An 18443-nucleotide genomic window follows, 5' to 3' on the forward strand; every position below is an offset into this window, starting at 1 on the left:
AAAGAGAAGTAAGAGGAGAGAGAACAATTGACAGGAAGAAACAGGAAGAAGTGCACAATGGATCCAGGTTAGTTCTCTTTTACTGTGTATGTGGGAATTGTGAGTATCATGAAAATTCAAGATCCTGTTGAGTTAATTTTCATTCAATTGAAAAATTAAAGAATTGCTTTCACATTTAAGTGAAACTATCTCAAACTAAAACTCTAAAGAAAATATATTTGTGAGTCTTGAAATGAATTTAAGCTACATTTTCAGTTAAGGGAATGTTTTTAAAGAAATATGTCACTCAATCTAAATAAAGATATAAAAGTTACGAAAAGAACTCCTTATATACATATCCTGAACGATTTAATAAAAACTTATACAACTTATTATTTTAGAGATTCGTTATGTCATAGTCGAATGTTTTTAGGGTTAAATATGTTTTTAGTCCTTATACTTTAGGGCGATTTTGGTTTTAGTTCCTCTTTCAAACTAAGGTACAATTTAGTCCTTCAACTTTAGAAAACTCTAGTTTTAGTCCTTTTTACCAAAAATTTTTTAACTTTATTTGTTGTTTCAAGCACGTTTCATTATAGTATTTGGATTGTTTACACTGTTTGACACATCTTTGCTTCAATGTTAACTGAGAAACGCGCTTCAAACAACAAATAAAATTAAAAAAATTTGGTAAAAAGGACTAAAATCAGAGTTTTCTAAAGTTGAAGGACTAAATTGTACCTTAGTTTGAAAGAGGGACTAAAACCAAAATCGCCCCAAAGTATAGGGACTAAAAACATATTTAACCCATTTCTATCAAAATACATTGATCAAATAAAGTAAAACTACGAAAAACACTAAGTAAAAAGAACGACGAATTGGAAAATGTGTATTCATTAGACAAATAGTAGTCTATACAAAACGTCGGCATGACAACCGACAACCTAGACTAATCAAAAACCAAAATATCTCATTCAAGCAAAAAGAACATAATCCTAAGAGTCAGACGTATCCCGCTCGACCCCAGTTATGGCATCTCCAAGAGTAGCGTCTGACCCTATATCCCTCTTAGGCGCCATCTCATGAAGGAACATCAACTTTTTAAAATATATGATTGAAACAAACCCTTGCTGAAACATTCCCTTAAGAATGGTTGAATTATATCTAATCAACGTACAACAAAGTGCACTATCAATGGTTAAGGACGAGTTTCAACTAGGGAACACCTCTTGATCAGGTTATAATTTTCAGCATAAGTGAGTGTCAGGTACCGAACAACCAAATCCAAACCCCTTCACAGATTATTTAATGCTCGGACTTGGGAGTCATGTGTATCGTATATTCGTCTAATCAAACTTGAATGACCAATTATCAACTAAACAATCTAACTCCAAAGACTAATGACCCTTGATGGGTGTCGCCGCCCAATCAAATTTGATTGCATAATTAAATGCAGTATAGCTAGGGAATGACTCCTAGGTCGTCTCCCAAGGACCAATTAAGCGGTTCAAGAATCGAGTCTAACACGAAAGGGGGAGGGGTTTGAATATGTTTGAGAATGCAATGACGAAATTAAAAATAAGAATTAAACACACCCCAATTTAATCTAAAACATTAAAATGCATGAAAATATTAAACTGAACAATGCAAATAAATATCTAAACTCATTTGAAACTAATAAAATGCAACACTAAATTAAAAAGAGATGATAATCAATTAAACATGTAAAATATTCTACCACTTCATGTGACTCAACATCAATTTTAATTGAAATGAAATGTTTTCCAAATAGTAATACCCTTAGGCGTGACAGTTGCCCATTGCAATGTGCCCAAAGAAATTCAATTACCGTGCACCCCTAGGTAACAAATTAATTTTGCTTGAATTTGTTTCCATGCTGCAACAACCTTAGCATCACGGTGCATCACCAAGCAATGCACAATTCCTTCTCACACCAACCCGTTAACATGTCCTGCAATGCATCTTCAAAATTGAAACATGTTTACAAAAAAATTAAACTCCCGGATGTAACAGCACAAGCTTAGACAACCCGTGAATTGCTAACCAAACCAGCCCATCCCTCTCATTGCCGTGCCACCTAAGACCTATCCCTATCAACTCTTCATTCTTCAATTATTAAGAGCAAAGCTCGTTACTCCAGCAAACCAAGTCCCTTTAACCAAATTTACTTCTTCATTTTAAAACCAACTAAACATGTGCAATGATGTGATGGAAGCAAAGGCACACTCCACGCTGCAGCCCTCTTTTCTTAACTGCACCCAATCCTCCAAATCAATTAACCCAATTAAAAACAAATGAATTCAACGCCTCCATCCCAGCTGAGTCTGTATACCAACCTCTGCCATCTATCTAATCCTCTTTCTTTAATTCTTCAAAATGGGATCTAAACCCAAGAAACACAGTACCAGACCCCACACAACATTTCATTCAATGGAACTTAGAAAATAAAAGAACATTGCTAATTCCACTTGAATCACGCGTACAGGACCAAACAAGCAATGCAAATATTGTAAAATCTCTTTCAAGCTCCTTTTAGAACATGACGTGACAGCATGAATAACCAAGTAATCAGAGGAAAATTGTTGCAACGTACAACACCACACTAAACCAAGGCAATGAATTTCACTCTTCAATGAAAATGGACAAATACCGTGGCAGCACCGTGAATCAACACCTTTCTACTTTCTCCAAATGTCAGTGAATGCTTATCCCAAGATCCACCTAATACACCATTCATTCATTGAAATAGAGAGAAGAAGTAGTTCATTCTTCCAACAGCCGTGACCCCACCTAACCTCCTCTTCAATCAAGGAAACAAGCTAATCCCTTCCAGCTCCACCCTTTACATCAATGACAAGATAGAAATGTTATTTCCAATGGACCATGAGTGACCCTTTCCATGCTACAGAATGTAATCAATGCAAGGAGCACGTTCCAACAAGAAACTAAAAGGCAAAATAGGTGGTTTTTTTTATTCCATCATTGAAAGAAAACTTTAACAACCATTGCAGCCTCTCGGGAACGTTCAGCAAAAGCCAAGAAGAAAAAAATGTTCTAAGTGTGTATCACCCAAAATTCCAAGTGACGACTACTACACAAAAACCTAGGACCAAGTGTCACTAAAAAAATGGGGTGGGGTCCACCCAAAACCCTAGGGACAAGTCATCTTTTTTTTTCTATTGGGCTTTTGCCTNCTCTACAAAATTAGCCCAATTATTACAAAACTTCATTAACAAAATCTAAATCACTAAGCTAAGCTAGATTAAATCTAATTTGCCTTGTGGAAATTCTTCAATTTGCTTGGTGCCCTTCCAAAAGTCCCAAAGTATAGTTCCAAAATTGCCTTGAAAATAGAAATAGGAATAATTAAGCTCAAATAATTCAAATTAATTAAAATATGAATTATTGGTCTAATTAAGCCCAAATGGTGAAAATGACACAATAACTAAGAATTAAGCGCAAATCATCAACACAATTCGGCGTGAAAAACTAAGTTAATGGTATAAAATATCGACTCATCAACCCTCTACACCGACCACTCTAGATCGAGCTCCTTTGGGTCGAGCTCCTATGAACCGATCACTCCAAGGTGAGCTCTTTTAGTCCGAGCTCCTTGGGACTGAACACTCCAAACCAAGCTCCTATGGGGTGACCACTCTTAGGAGACTGCCCGGGACCAAGCTCTTGTGCGCTGACCACTCTTCGCTGACCACTAAGGGTCAACCTCTTCAATATCACCTTGTGGTCGACCAATTACAGAATGATCAGATTAACAATAGTAATGAAAAGTCAATCTACTAATGTTGATTAAGGTATGATTGGGTCGTAATTAGGTCAACAAAAAAGTAAAAACTCATAACAACTATTATAAATAAAAGTTTAAGGGATGACTTTCATATACATGCAAATAACATTCAATGTTGCATTAATTGTTAACCGACTAGTCATCTGCTAACTTTAATATCAGAGGATCTTCTGTAGGTACTATACGAGAGGACTTTGGACAACGTGGAAACCGAGAAACTGATGACCCATTGTTAAGACTCTGACAAGTTACCAAATTGTATCAAGTAATATAAAATGGTAAGACCAATTATCGTTTTCCCAAGAGACTCACGACACTAAACAATTGTGCTTTTGTTTAACCAATTAAGACTATAAGAACAATATTTTGGGGTTTTTGAATGCAAAACGATAAAAGTAAATATGCATGCAATTTGATCAATTGAGACTAAACACAAAAGTGAATTGATTATGTTGATAATATGAGATGAATATGTTGTTAGGGTTTAGATTTCTCCTAATCACTCTTATGCATAAACGAATTCATCTTCTTCATTAATGTTAATGTTGTTGAGATTGTTGACAACACAAACTCTATATCAAACTAGTTTTTGATCATGACAACACAGTGCTTAATAACAGTACACATGTTCCAGTATTACATGTTCTTGTTCTGAAGTGTTTGTATATCTGCTGAACATGTTTTGTTGATTTACAATGTATGTTCCTATGATTGATTGAGTGTTATATTTGTGGAACATGCTTGTATTGATATGTGAAATAAAATGTTTTTTATTACTGCACATTTCTGAAAGAAAAGATCACAAGCGCTTTATGAACTTATATTTGTTGTGACAAAGTTCTAGTTCAGTCGAATACACTCATAATGGATTCGACTATACTAAAATCTTTGTACAGATTTCGTGAACCAGTGCTATGTGAGATTTTGTGTTGAAAAGAATTTCAAAGTGATTTTTCATGTGTCAGTCGACATTGTGGATCACATATTCGATTGTGTTACTGATTTGTTTGAAATTTTGTTAAGCCTACATGCTCCAACGGCTATAATTTTTAAAAGTTAGTTAAGACTGTGTGACCTGGTCAACTGTAATAAATATGTATTGATTTTGTTGACTGAGGAGCCTTTGTGTTGACTGGCTGTTATAACTGTTTTAATACAGTCAACTGAATTAGTAGGCTATTGACTGAGAAGCAATCTGATATAACAGAAAACTATAAATAAACCGCACGCAAATTGTTCTGTGACTTTTGTGATCTGACATTTTCATTTTCCTGTTTCAGATTGGATTCTTTTTTTTAGAAGCTCCAAGAATTCTCCAAGAAGATGGTGGTGATCTTGCTTGAGAGAGATTCAAAGGGAGGAGTCAATTGCTCATCCTGCTTGATCAATATCTGCACAAACTGTTTGATCTTTGAAAGCTTGGCATCTCTTGAAGACTGTTGCAGGTTTGATTGAAGGCTTAGCAACTTGTGAAGTCTACTGTGATAGGTTTAACATCCTGTGAAGAGTGTTGATGACACGTTAAGGATTGTTCGACGTGGGCAGATTGCAGAAGAGGGGATTCTTGCTGCAATTCTGGTTTTGTGTGTGCAACTATATTTGGTTTTGGGTTAGATAGGAGATTTATATTTTTGCGTGATGCTTCTATAAATTCCTTATTGTAAAAACCGCAACCATTATAATGCATTTGCTTCTTGAGTTGGAAGGACACTAAATGTAGGCATTATTGGTCGAACCAGTATACAAAACCAGTGTTTGATTTTCTCTATCCCTGCACTCTTTATTTCCAGTCGACTATATTTATTTAGCAGTTAACTGCGTTTTTCTGCTGCATTGAATTTTCATTACTTGCATTTCAAGGAAAGATCAAAAGCTTTGAATTTTCATACCAAGATTGCGAAAAGATTTTGATTTTGAACTAACACCAATTCACCCCCCCCCCTCTTGGTGTAAAACGAAGCCTACCTGTTTCCTAACAATTGGCACCAGAGCTGGTTTTCATAAGATATTTGAAAATTCAGTCGACTCTGTTTTTATTCTATTCGACTGTAAAACCTGGGGATGGCTTCAAATTTTCAAACTTTTGGTAATGTTGCTTCAACAAACAGACCACCTCTGTTTGCTGGTGAAAATTACCCTTTTTGAAAAATTCGCATGCAGATCTTTCTTAAATCGCAAGATAAAGGAATTTTGAATGCCACTTTGAATGGTCCATATGTGCCTACAATAATTGTTGATAGTGAAACTGTTTTGAAACCTTTTACTTAGTGGACTGCTGATGAGAATAGAAAAGCTCAGTATGATGTTAAAGCTAGAAATATTATTGCCACTGCACTAACTATTGATGAATTTTTCAGGATATCCCAATGCAAGTCTGCAAAGGAAATGTGGGATGTTCTATAGGTAACTCATGAAGGCACGAATGAAGTCAAGAGAGCCAGGAAGAATTCATTGATACAAGAGTATGAATTGTTCATAATGAAAGCTGGTGAAAGCATCTATGATGTTCAGAAACGATTCACTCACATTGTAAATCATCTTATGGCTCTTGGCAAAGTCTTAGACAAAGAAGAGATCAACATCAAGATTCTGAAAACCCTGAACAAGAATTGGCAACCAAAAGTCACTACAATCTCTGAATCCAAAGATCTTACAACTATGAATATGGCTACCTTGTTTGGCAAGCTACGGGAACATGAGTTAGAACTTGGTAGACTGAAGGATGAAGAGGAAATTGAAGAAAAGAAGTTCGTAGCTCTGAAGGCTACAAGCAAGAACATCACAGAAACAGAGATGGACGACAAAGAACTAATGACCTTGATGGTAAGAAAGTTTAGTCGACTTATGCAAAATGATAGTCAACTGTCTAACCATGCAGGTCAAAGCAAAAAGAAGAACTTCAGCACAAATGTTGTCTAGTGCTATGAATGTGGAAAAGAATGTCACATCAAGTCTGACTGTTCTGAATTACAGCCAAAGCAGAAAGGAAAGAAAAGATTCCCTCAAGGCAAAAATATGAGAAGAAAAGAAATATCCGCTATAGTTGCCTTCCATCCCCACCTATAGCAAACATAATGAAAAAACAAAATCATAACTCCCATGCCAACAGGTTCAGAGCTAGTCTTTCGGAACAACTCACCTCATCCCGTGTCCACCCATCAACCACCAAAAAACCCTGAATCACAACCAGATAATGAAGTTGAGCTTCCATGCTTCCATTCACCTCATTTCACCATCAAAAGAGTTAAATCCTTGAGCAGGATAGGCATACACAGAACAAAAACCATAAATACACCACTACATCAAAACCCCCAAGAGCCAAACCCCTCACAGTACAAATGTTAAGAAAAGAAGATAGTTGTCAGCGATAATGTGACGACGAGCCTCAACGACGGTGTAAAATGGCGGTTCAATGGCTCCCCCGGCGGAGGTGAGCAGTGGCGGAGTCCTGTTTCTCTGGCGACTGGGTTTTAAGTTTCGAAGAAGGAGGGTTGGCGAGGCGCTATCGCTGAGGGTCGGTGACACCGGCGACGTTGACGCTAATCGGATGGGAACAATGGCTGGTTGGACTGCGTGGTGGCTGGATGGATGGAGTGGCGGTGGCAATCCCCTCCTCCGCTTTGCCTTCTGCGAGAGGGACCTTGGGTCCATAGGGGAAGTTGAATGTGTGAGGAATGAAAGGGATCTGAGAGAACCCCTAAACGGGTTTCTGAAGCTGAACTTGGGGCTGAGAGCATTGGGCCTCCCTGTGCATAAAACAAATCTTTTTCTGCACCCCCGTTTTCTCCTAAGTCATACCATTTCCAATTGGGCTTAGGCCCAACCCGTCTTTAGAAATGAATTAGGTTTCTACCACCCCTCTTTTTTATTTTTACCACCCTCTTCCATTTAGGCTTTGGCCCAGTTTGATTATTTTGTTTATTTTATTTGCCATTTTGTCCCTTTAGTTTATTTTATGATTATTTTTATTCTATTTTTATTTTTTACTCTTTGTTTTTATTTAGTAATTTACTTGTTTATTTTATTTTTATTTGTACTTTCATTTTATTTAGTTATTTCCTAGTTATTTCCAATTTTCTACTTATTTATTTATTTATTTCGTTTTATCTACTTTTAAGTAAATATTCAAAAATCATAAATTGTTTTAAAGGGTTTAAGCACAAGTGCGACCATTCTGTCTGCCTTGTGCTAAAAACCTTTTTTTTCCTCTTCAAAAAATCAAGAAAAAAATTATTTTAAAAGGTTTAAGCACAAGTGCGACCATTCTGTCTGCCTTGTGCTAAAAACCTTTTTCTTCCTCTTTAAAAAAATCATAAATTGTTTTAAAGGGTTTAAGCACAAGTGCGACCATTCTGTCTGCCTTGTGCCAAAAACCTTTTTCTTCCTCTTTAAAAAAAATCATAAATTATTTTAAAAGGTTTAAGCACAAGTGCGACCATTCTGTCTGCCTTGTGCTAAAAACNTTTTTCTTCCTCTTTAAAAAATCATAAATTGTTTTAAAGGGTTTAAGCACAAGTGCGACTATTCTGTCTGTCTTGTGCCCAAAACCTTTTTCTTCCTCTTTAAAAAAAATCATAAATTATTTTAAAGGGTTTAAGCACAAGTGCGACCATTCTGCCTCATGCTAAAAACCTTTTTCTTCCTCTTTAAAAAAAATTATAAATTGTTTTAAAGGGTTTAAGTACAAGAGCGACCATTCTGTCTGCCTTGTGCTAAAAACATTTTTTCTTCCTCTTTAAAAAATAATAAATTGTTTTTAAAGGGTTTAAGCACAAGTGCAACCATTCTGTCTGCCTTATGCCAAAAACCTTTTTCTTCCTCTTTAAAAATCATAAATTGTTTTTAAAGAGTTTAAGCACAAATGCGACCATTCTGTCTACCTTGTGCCAAAAACATTTTTCTTCCTCTTTAAAAAATCATAAATTGTTTTAGAGGGTTTAAGCACAAGTGTGGTCATCCTGTCTGCCTTGTGCCAAAAGCCTTTTTCTTCCTCTTTAAAAAAAATCATAAATGGTTTTAAAGAGTTTACGTACAAGTGTGACCATTCTGTCGGCCTTGTGTTGAAAACCTTCTTCTTCCTTATACAAAAAAAAACCTTCAAACACAAAACACAATTTTCCAAATAACAATCAATTTTTAAAGAACTACGTAATCCTGATTTCTCAGTCCAACTAAGAGTACGTAGGAGCAAGGTCAATCCTTATCGGACACAAAAAAACACAAAAAATATTTTGTTTTCTTTAGAGTTTTATTTTTTAGGGGAAATTAAACATTTTGTAAACCACATTAAATTCGCGTATTTGATTAAAGGTATTGCCTTCGGGCAGGCGTTGTAGGGTGCTAATATCTTCCCTACACGTAACCGACTCCCGAACCCAATCATTGGTTTTCGTGGACCGTGCCTTATCATTTTATGGTTTTTCCGTAGTTTTTCAGAATAAACTATGATGGCAACTCCAAAAACTTTTTCAAAATCGTTTCTTTTTTGGATCGTTGTCCCGTAGCGATTTTTCGGTTGCGACATTATTATTATTATTATTATTATTATTAATTATGGTGTAATTTTTTATTAGTCACAAAATTATACGTAAATAATCTTAAAATATGGTAAAAAAATTATTTTAAAATATTTTCAAATACTATCATTATCTAATCTTTTAATATCTCAGGTGACAACTTGGGCAAAAGAGTTCATTTATTACGTGTTCATGAATTACTTGAGTAATTTTAATTATATTTTATTAATAAATTAATACTTTAATTTTCTCTATATACACAAAGTAAGAGTGGTTGAAGATTTTAAAACGGAATTGATATAGGCATGTTAAATGATTGATTAGGTATTTGACCATGTCAATTCTTTATATTTATATTTTTTTTCTGTTACATACATACATACATATATATATATATATATATATATATATATATATATAAAAGTAATTTTGTTTTTATTTATTTATTTATTTATTTTATTTTTAAATTGATTTGTTTTAAAAGTGAAAATATATTTCTATACTATTTTTTTATTCTTAATTTTATCTTTTTATAATTTGTAAATACTTGATCATTTAAAAATATTAAATTTTAAAAAATACATTTTACATTTATAGCTTAAAATATTTTTTTTAGAATAATAATACGTATTTATTAAAAATACAAATTATTTATATTCTCATAAAAAAAAGTTATGTAATAATTTTATCAAACAAAAAAATTTTAATAAAAAAACATATTTATTATTTTTATATTAAATTATCATATAAATTTTTTTATAGTTTAATGTTCTTTATATTTTTATAATGTAAAAATTAAAAATGATATTATTTAATAAAATTTAAAAAATCATGTGTATAGAAACTTCGTATAAAGTTTTAAATAATTATATTTGTAACAAAATAAATTAAATGGCTGGCCTTTTGAGATATGAGGAAAATAAAAATCTGAGAAAAATAAAATAAATTTAAATATTTATTTTTATAATAATAAAATAAAATATTGTGAAAAGGTGGATGTATGTTAAAAGTGTTTAATTGGTAGATAAATTTATTTATAATTATACGGATGTGTGAAATATATATTATATCTTATGCTTATTTAGTTTTTGGGGATATTATATAATAATATATTAGGTAAAGTTTGTCGTATTTGATTGGAGTTCTTAGAATGCAATATCTTAAAAATAAAGATTTAGATAAGTGTTATCTTTTTATATATAAATCTTTTAGAATATAATTAAATATTATATTATTTTAAATAGGAAGTTAGGAAAAATTATGGTAATATAAATAGAATTTTTTTACAATTTGTAAGAACGTAGAAAATAGAGTAATAGAATAGATTGGTGTATTAAAATAATGAGACTAAATATTTTATATTAAAATAGTCTTATAATATAAATATAAGTTTCTAAAGCTCGGTTCATTATCTTAATTTGTTTTATCTCTCTAAAACAATATATTCTTTACTTTCTCTCACTTCTCTCTAAAAGTTTTTGACCTCAAGTCTTATGTTTGACAATCAAGAAGTGTCTAGGTAGCGTCGGAGGCTACCAAACAGACCGATCAATTTGTCGTTTGGAGCAAGTAAGTCAAAAACCCCTTTTTCCTTTGCTCTAGGGTTCCTAATCATGCACGGCGATTCTGTTTTACATGTATCAAGTAACCTTCTTAGATTCTTAGTTTATTGGTGATTTTAAGGTTCTTTTTCAATCATCAATCGGTAACTTATAGGTTTCTAGAAGTTCCTTGTACCGCAAGTGATCGACGAAGCGTGTAGAGAAATTTGAGTTGTGTATCATCGGTGTAAGGTAAGGGAAGCTAGAATCTTTATTTTAGAAATGTTGATTTTATTGAAAGAAGTATGATTTGTATGTGCTGTGATTTATGTGTAAGAATGAAGATGTTGAGAAAGTAAGAATCTGACAGCACTTTGATGATAATGATCTCAATGATGTTTTGTGTAATGATGAATGATATAAAACATACTAAATCTATTTGTATGTGTTATTGACTTGTAAATTTGTGTTTGTGAAGTTAGTATGTTGATTTAATTGGGGGAAATAAATGGTTGTTGTTGATTGTAAGTCATTTGGTCTAAGATGGGGTTTTTGGTTAAGGAAACTGTGAGAAAAGTGTTGTGATCTGAGCAGAGGTATTTAGAGTTAGTTATAATGGAATTGTGAATTGTTCTATCAATCAAAATAGCATAAATATGAAGTTTGAATGTCTAGTGGTGACTAGGTAGAGTTCAGCTTGATTTGGAACTCAAATGGTGGTAGTGAACTAGTGAAAATGTGAGATAGGGGTTCGGTGTGAAAATGGTCAGTTTGAGGAGTATGGGTCATTGTGCGAGAAACGTCTGGATTTGCTCAGCGGGATTATGCGCAGAGTGAATGGGCCTGGTTTAAGTTTACTCTTTTCTTATGTGTTCTTGGTTGATTTGAATGATGTGGTAATTAATCTTAGATAATGTATGAGATGGGATGATGATGATTTGAAACAATGGGCGAGGTAATGATTTCAAGTACCATGTGATAAAGGAATTCCAAGGAGGAATATCCTAAGTTGGCTGTGTGGTATGTATTGATGTAGGGGCTCTGGATTGGAGAATGATCCCGACACTTTCAATAACCCCATCTCATGTAGAGATGGGTGATTATGTCATAGAAAGTAGTAGGAGGTCCTAGTCTATGGTTACTGTTAGTGTCATAGATGTTTGACGGATTAACTTTGGTGTATGGAATTATTGGTGGTGGTTGAGGATGTAATTATTGTTATTATTATTTTTGAGTTAGGTGGCTCCACCATACACGAGTGAAGGTTGCCCATGAGTCTGATGTCAATACATCTCTCCGGACAATTATGAAGGTTTTAAGTGGTTTTGAACTAATTTCAGTAAGAATTATAACATGCTTGTGTATTATCTTTATTTTAAATGTTATGTAAAATATTTTGATACTCTAGCTTACCCTTGCTTTTGTGTTTGTCTATATGTGTATTGTTTTTTCTTTTGTAATGATCACCTTAATGGTGTGAGCTTAGGGATACAATATTTTCAGTTGGCTCAGCAAGAGGTTAGAAGTGAAGTTTGCAGGATAGGTTGTCCTTGTGTTCTTCAGGTGAAGAATTTTATTCTTCGAAAAATTGTAGCTACTGTTATATCATTATCAATGTAATGTTTCCTTTAGTAATTTTATATTACTAAATTGGGATGTTACAAAATCTAATTAGAAACTGAATAAACTATAAAAAATACAAAATAAATATTAAAAAGAAAAGGATAAAAGTGGTTGCAGAAGGAAAAGAAAATAAGTATAAATCTATATGGTTTTTTTAAGAAGTCGATATTTTTTAGGGTTGGTTATTGAGGAAGTATAAATAGAAGGGAAACAGGAAGACTCTGGGAAAAAAACAAGGAAAAACTTTTAGAGAAGGAGGAAAAGGAAAAGGAAGGAGAGGCTGTGACGTGAAGAAGCTTCAGAGGGGAAGAAAGGACATGAAGAGGGAGACCTTGAGGCTACGTGAGACAAAGAAGAAAGTTAAAACTCAAATTGACAAGGGGGAGTTAATCTGAGTTTATTTTTATTATAAGGTTGCTATTTGGAATTTGTATATCCATTGATTGAGTTCTTTGAAGGAATTAGAAATGATGTAGGCTCTCTTATAAAATTTAAGAATTACTAGTGCAAATCGCTGTATAACGTCACACGTTAGACATCAGTTAATAGTAAGCACGACGTATAATGATGACCGCTAGCATTTTCGCAAATAAATTGGCAATATAGGCATCAGTTAGTTTGATCCCCGACGTCTATAGTATTTTAAACGTCGGGCTTTCCAACCTGACGTCTATATTTCTGACAGTTAGTGAAAAGTCACTTCCTTCATCCTTATAGACATCGGTTGGGCTGGGGCACTGACGTCTATATGGCGGAAATTAATGCTACTCACCTACCTGCCAGAGAAATAGACGTCGAGGTTTACAACCTGACGTCTATATGTCTAACAGTTAGTGAAAAGGCACTTCCTTCAGCCTTATAGACGTCGGTTGGACTGGGGGGCCCAACGTCTATATGGTGGAAATTAATGCTACTCACCTACCTATCAGACAAATAGACATCGGGCTCCTACTAACTGATGCCTATATGTTTGCCAGGTAGGTGAATAGTCACTCTTTTCAACACTATAGACGTCGGATTCCGCCACATTAACGTTTATATACAACTTTATACGTCCGTTGCCTCAGTAAACGACGTCTATATATAACACAAATATTAATTTTTAAATCGAATGAATGTCATATTAGTCAGGCAACCGACGTATATGATATTATAGACGTCAGTTTTGTGTACAACAGAGGTCTAGTTTCTTGTTAAATAATCCTGCGAACCAACACTTTGATCGTCTTTGCATTTTCTCTCCGCTGCTTTGCATTTCAAGCTAAGTTTCCTCTCTTTTTAACTATTTAAAGTTATTTTTACTCCGATTAAAGTAATCTTTGATGTATTATCTCTCATTTGAACCGATTAAAATAAGTTTTCGTTGTGTTTTGGTGAGTTTTTTTGTTGTGTCTTTTTGTAACGTAGTGCACCTTCTCCCTTTGCTACTTTCCTCATAAGGAAAACTTGCGTTTTTTGGATTTCTGATGGCATTTCAACCCAAAGACGAACTTGGGTTGTTGCCTATGTCCATTTCGACCGCCAACGAAAAAGTATACGGTGAGAATACACCATATTCTTTTTCATTGGCGCTCAGAATGGACCTAGGCAACGACCTAGGTTTGTCTTTGGGTTGAAATGCCATGAGAAATAAAAAAGACGCAAGTTTTCCTTATGAGGAAACTAGCAAAGGGAGAAGGTGCACTATGTTACACAAAGACACAACAAAAACCGCACCAAAACACAACGATCACTTCATAGACGTTGGTTAATGTACAAACTGACGTCTATAGTGCCCATAGACGTCGGTTAATGCAATGTTTGACGGCGTTATAAACGTCCAAAGTGTTACAGATCGACGTCTAAGGTGACATTAGACGTCGGTTAGTACAATGTCTGATGTCTTTATAGACGTCGTTCTTTGAACTGGACCGACATCTATATCGACGTCGCACTTGCAAAAAACTGATGTCTATATCAACTCTGTTTCTGTTCATTTAACGGAAAGGACCCAATTCATATAATTTTGACAACTTTGAGACCTAATGTCTACATTTTTAAAACCGGGTACTAAACTTAAAATTATCACTAAACATAGGGACCAAATATGCATTTAAACCTTTTAAAAAAATTGTAATTAAGTTAACTCACTAACCTATGATAGGTCGAACTCAATTCGAATTTTTCTGACTTGCAGATAAATCAGATTGAATTAACTCACTAAATGACTAACTCATGATGAGTTTGACCGGATGACCTCTTTTGAAGTATTATTGTTATCGTAACTAAAGATGATAGTTTGTGATTCAATAACATTCTTATATTTATTCAAAAATATATTGATAGAATTATTTAAAGAATTATTTGTGAATCATATGTGCAAAGAACTTTGTTCGTGAGCAAAAGTCTCCACCTATCCACCACGGTGGGACCCTTTGCTTGTTTTGATCTGGTGCAGCTCATAACAGTAACCGGAACACGGCAACATAAAAACAGCATACATTGATTTGTAAGTGAATAGAGAAAAAGGAATTCATTAAGTTGAAGAGTTTTATTGAGAATTAGAGTTCATTATTACCTCAATAATGTTATTACTCTTTTGCTTTTTAGTTGGGAAAAGATTGCATGACTCAAAAGAGAGAAGATATCATATTAAAATCCATTATGGGAGACCAAGTGAATTCATTCGTTCATTTTAATACTTTTAATTAAGATTTTATAAATAAAGGTTTTATTTTATTAAATTAAAAAAATTATGTTTTTTCATTTATGTCAAGATATCAATTGACATCATATCATATGATTTCAATCTCCTGGAAAAAGTAAAAAGAATAAAATAAAATTACGAAACAAGTAAATTGTAAAATAGAAATGGTTCTCATTCATATTTTACAAATCAATGTCAAGTTCAAACCAAATTATTCATACTTTTTAGTTAATCAAATTATAAGCAATTCTTTAAAAAATAAAAAGAAAGAAGAAGAAAAAAAGACTCTTTTACTCATCTTGATTGTATCTTACCAATAACTGATTATAATTTTTAATTTATTTTGGCAAGATTCGTACCAAACAGTATCTATGACGAATAATAATTTATGTAAAAGGACAACAGTATTTTGACACGTGCAAAATAACAAATACATTCATGTTACACGAATAAATAATAATATTTTAATTATAATTATATTATTTTTTAATTTAAAATCATAGTTATATTATTATATTATTAAATATCGTTTCAAAAGAATCTTTTTTTCTTAAACCGTTTCAAAGAAATTTTTTCTATATAAAAATATCAGACATCTATGTAATAGGATAATACACTTATTTTAAAAATAACAAAAATTAATACGTGACATGGTTATTTAAAAGTATATTAAAAATCCTAAAACATAATGATACATAAACAGCTTTCAATTACAACAATATACCTTAAACATTATGAAAATAACAAATTATAAAGTATTATTATCTCAAAAGTATAATTTGGGTACTTCAGAATACATATCAAAGAGTATTGATATTGAATACAAATACATAAAATAAAATAAAAGGAAGTATCACTCTATATTGGACACATAACACGAATTATTGATAATCCCATTTCTACATTCCTTAATCTAAAACTAGCTTTCACTACTTATATATGCATCAAGCAAATAAAGTATTTATATTGGTAAAGAATGAAGAACGAGTGGAGTGTCTGAAGTGTTGGTGTGGAAGTTGTTCTGCCACCAACAGGTAGAAAAGCCCCATTACTCCAGTGTGACCACCACTGCTGCTATAGTTAGACTCTACAGTTACAGTTTCACCATCCTTTATTTTTAAAGAACCTGGTTTAGGATAACATGTAGACATTCCTACGATGTAGTTTTCTTCATTTCCTGCATCTTTTCCCTTCCCATACGTAGGTATTGAAGAACATATTACCCTTCCATCCTGAAAATAATGTCATGTACCAATTAAACTTTTTATCCACATCAATTGCAAATTAACAACCACTGCAACATTGAATATTATATATTACCTTTCCATATAAACTTGATCCAACACCACCTGAATGCTGGTGAGCAACACCATAGATGACATAACCACCCTTTTGCATAGGGAAACTTGTTCTCTTCACATGAAGACAGTCCTTTTCTTCACCAGTGTTGCAAGATTCAACACTGTACTCGGTCTGTAACAAAATGTTTTGCTGGTCAATTGTATGATCTAGTTTATGTTTTGTAAAATTGAAGTTGATAGAATCTACAAATTCACTTACCAAACAATTATGCTGAGGAATGGCTCCTGAAGAATCATCTGGTATTTTGACAGTATCAGTGACATCGAGTATGTAAATCTTAACAGGCACTATAAACTTGTCCCAATCAACCCACTTGACTGTGTATCTGAGATAGAGAGTCCTCTTTGGGCCATCAAAACCTTCCCTCAACTTGCACTGGGTTTGATCGTAGCAACAAAGCAAACCTCCTTTATAGTCTGACCTGATAGGCTTCCCATATTCATCCTCTGTAACATTGTAAAGGTCACATCTGCACTCGGTACACCCCAATTTATCCACCACACCACGTGTATCAATAGCATGGATATTCAGCATCCACTTCTCCTCATACCCATCTGGAATTTCAGCTGGATCACCTACAACTATCCCAAAGGGATCAGGAACATCCGTAGCTGTTCCACGTGTTTCAGATCCAAGACCATAGTATTGTCCCAGCGCATCTCTCTGGCATACTCCGCTGTTCCTCACCAATACATGGCCAGATGGGCGAAGCAACCTATGACCATCGTACCTTGTATGTGTTGTCACATGTTTTGCTTCATAGTATCTTTCAACAAGCCAGTGATGCAGATAGGTTTCATGGAGAGGCACTGGGTTCCCTGATTCATCAACTACTTCCGCGTTGAAACTCTTAAGTGCTATATGACCTCTGGGAAAATCAATATCATAATCAAATTTATTAGCAACCGATCCCGGTCCAAGCTCGAACTTGGGGGAAAGAAAAACTGCTGTTTTCACGTTACTTTCCAACTCCCCAAAAGCACCACAAGTTGTGCCCAATATCACCACAAGTATCGCCAACGGCATAACCAATTCCATTTTCATCTGTTAACAAAATCTTAATCAGTACCTAATTATTCATCGATTGAAGAAATTGAACAGATGCAGATTCCAAAGAAACGCACTTATAACACAGTATAATTATTCAATCAGAAATCAGAGAAACATAGATTTAGACAGAAAGGGATGGTATAGTCCTCTGAATTTGAGTCACTAAAATTAAGCCAAAAAGAGTTTGCACAACAAAATTCAGAAGAAGAAAGCAAAAAGCACTTATTATGAAAAAGTGAACATAATTATGACAAAAAGACCACAGAAAAGTATTTGCTTACCCTATGTAAGACAGAGCTTAGGAAACACCACTGTGGAAGGCTTTGTTTAAATAGCCAAAGGTAGCAGGAGCACAGTGTGTGGATCCATTTATTAGAGCACACTTGTACAAATTCTTCACTCAACTTCATTTATATATAAAAAATAATAATATATATATATATATATATGCACGAAATTGAATTGAATTTCAGTAATTTCTTTGTAAAGTTAACTCAGTTCCAAATTACTTGACTTGTTGTAATTTAAAAAATACATGTTTATTAAAAGGTGTAATTTTAAATACTTTCCGGATTACATTTTAAAAGTAAGTGTTAAGATTAAAAAAAAAATAATTAAATTTTAGTGAAATTGAATTCAATTTTTCACCAAAATAAATAAATAAATTTCAGGTTGAATGTAATTAATATGTCAAGCAAGTTGAGAAGTTGAATTGCATACATCTATCGTTTATAGATAAAAACACCTTCAACAATATTGAGGCTTTCACACTTTGGGAAACTAAAAAATTTGACTTTCTTTAACTACGGATTCATTCATATCATGGACAAAATGTACATCACAAACTCCTGACAATTTCT

At 33.5% G+C, this 18443-nt stretch overlaps 1 protein-coding gene across 1 annotated transcript; it reads right to left on the minus strand.

Moving 5' to 3' along the window:
- Nucleotides 1–15987: 15987 nt before the first annotated feature.
- Nucleotides 15988–17971, minus strand: LOC106752827. The gene is made up of 4 exons (XM_014634596.2): nt 17865–17971; nt 16732–17577; nt 16492–16644; nt 15988–16403 (listed from the first exon to the last, which is right to left on the minus strand). The coding sequence occupies exons 2-4, from the start codon at nt 17575–17577 to the stop codon at nt 16116–16118; spliced, it is 1287 nt and encodes a 428-aa protein (XP_014490082.1). The 5' UTR covers nt 17865–17971; the 3' UTR covers nt 15988–16115.
- Nucleotides 17972–18443: the final 472 nt, after the last annotated feature.

Source organism: Vigna radiata, unplaced genomic scaffold (genome assembly GCF_000741045.1).
Source record: "Vigna radiata var. radiata cultivar VC1973A unplaced genomic scaffold, Vradiata_ver6 scaffold_48, whole genome shotgun sequence".
In the NCBI taxonomy this organism is placed as follows: Eukaryota; Viridiplantae; Streptophyta; class Magnoliopsida; order Fabales; family Fabaceae; genus Vigna; species Vigna radiata.

Bases quoted from the DNA above. Each gene is read 5' to 3' on its own strand.
- LOC106752827 (XM_014634596.2), bottom strand. From the start codon at position 17,577: ATGAAAATGGAATTGGTTATGCCGTTGGCGATACTTGTGGTGATATTG. The intron at 16,645-16,731 runs GTAAGTGAATTT...ATTTTGTTACAG, and splicing joins TTCCTCAGCATAATTGTTTG to ACCGAGTACAGTGTTGAATC. The intron at 16,404-16,491 runs GTAATATATAAT...CATTATTTTCAG, and splicing joins GATCAAGTTTATATGGAAAG to GATGGAAGGGTAATATGTTC.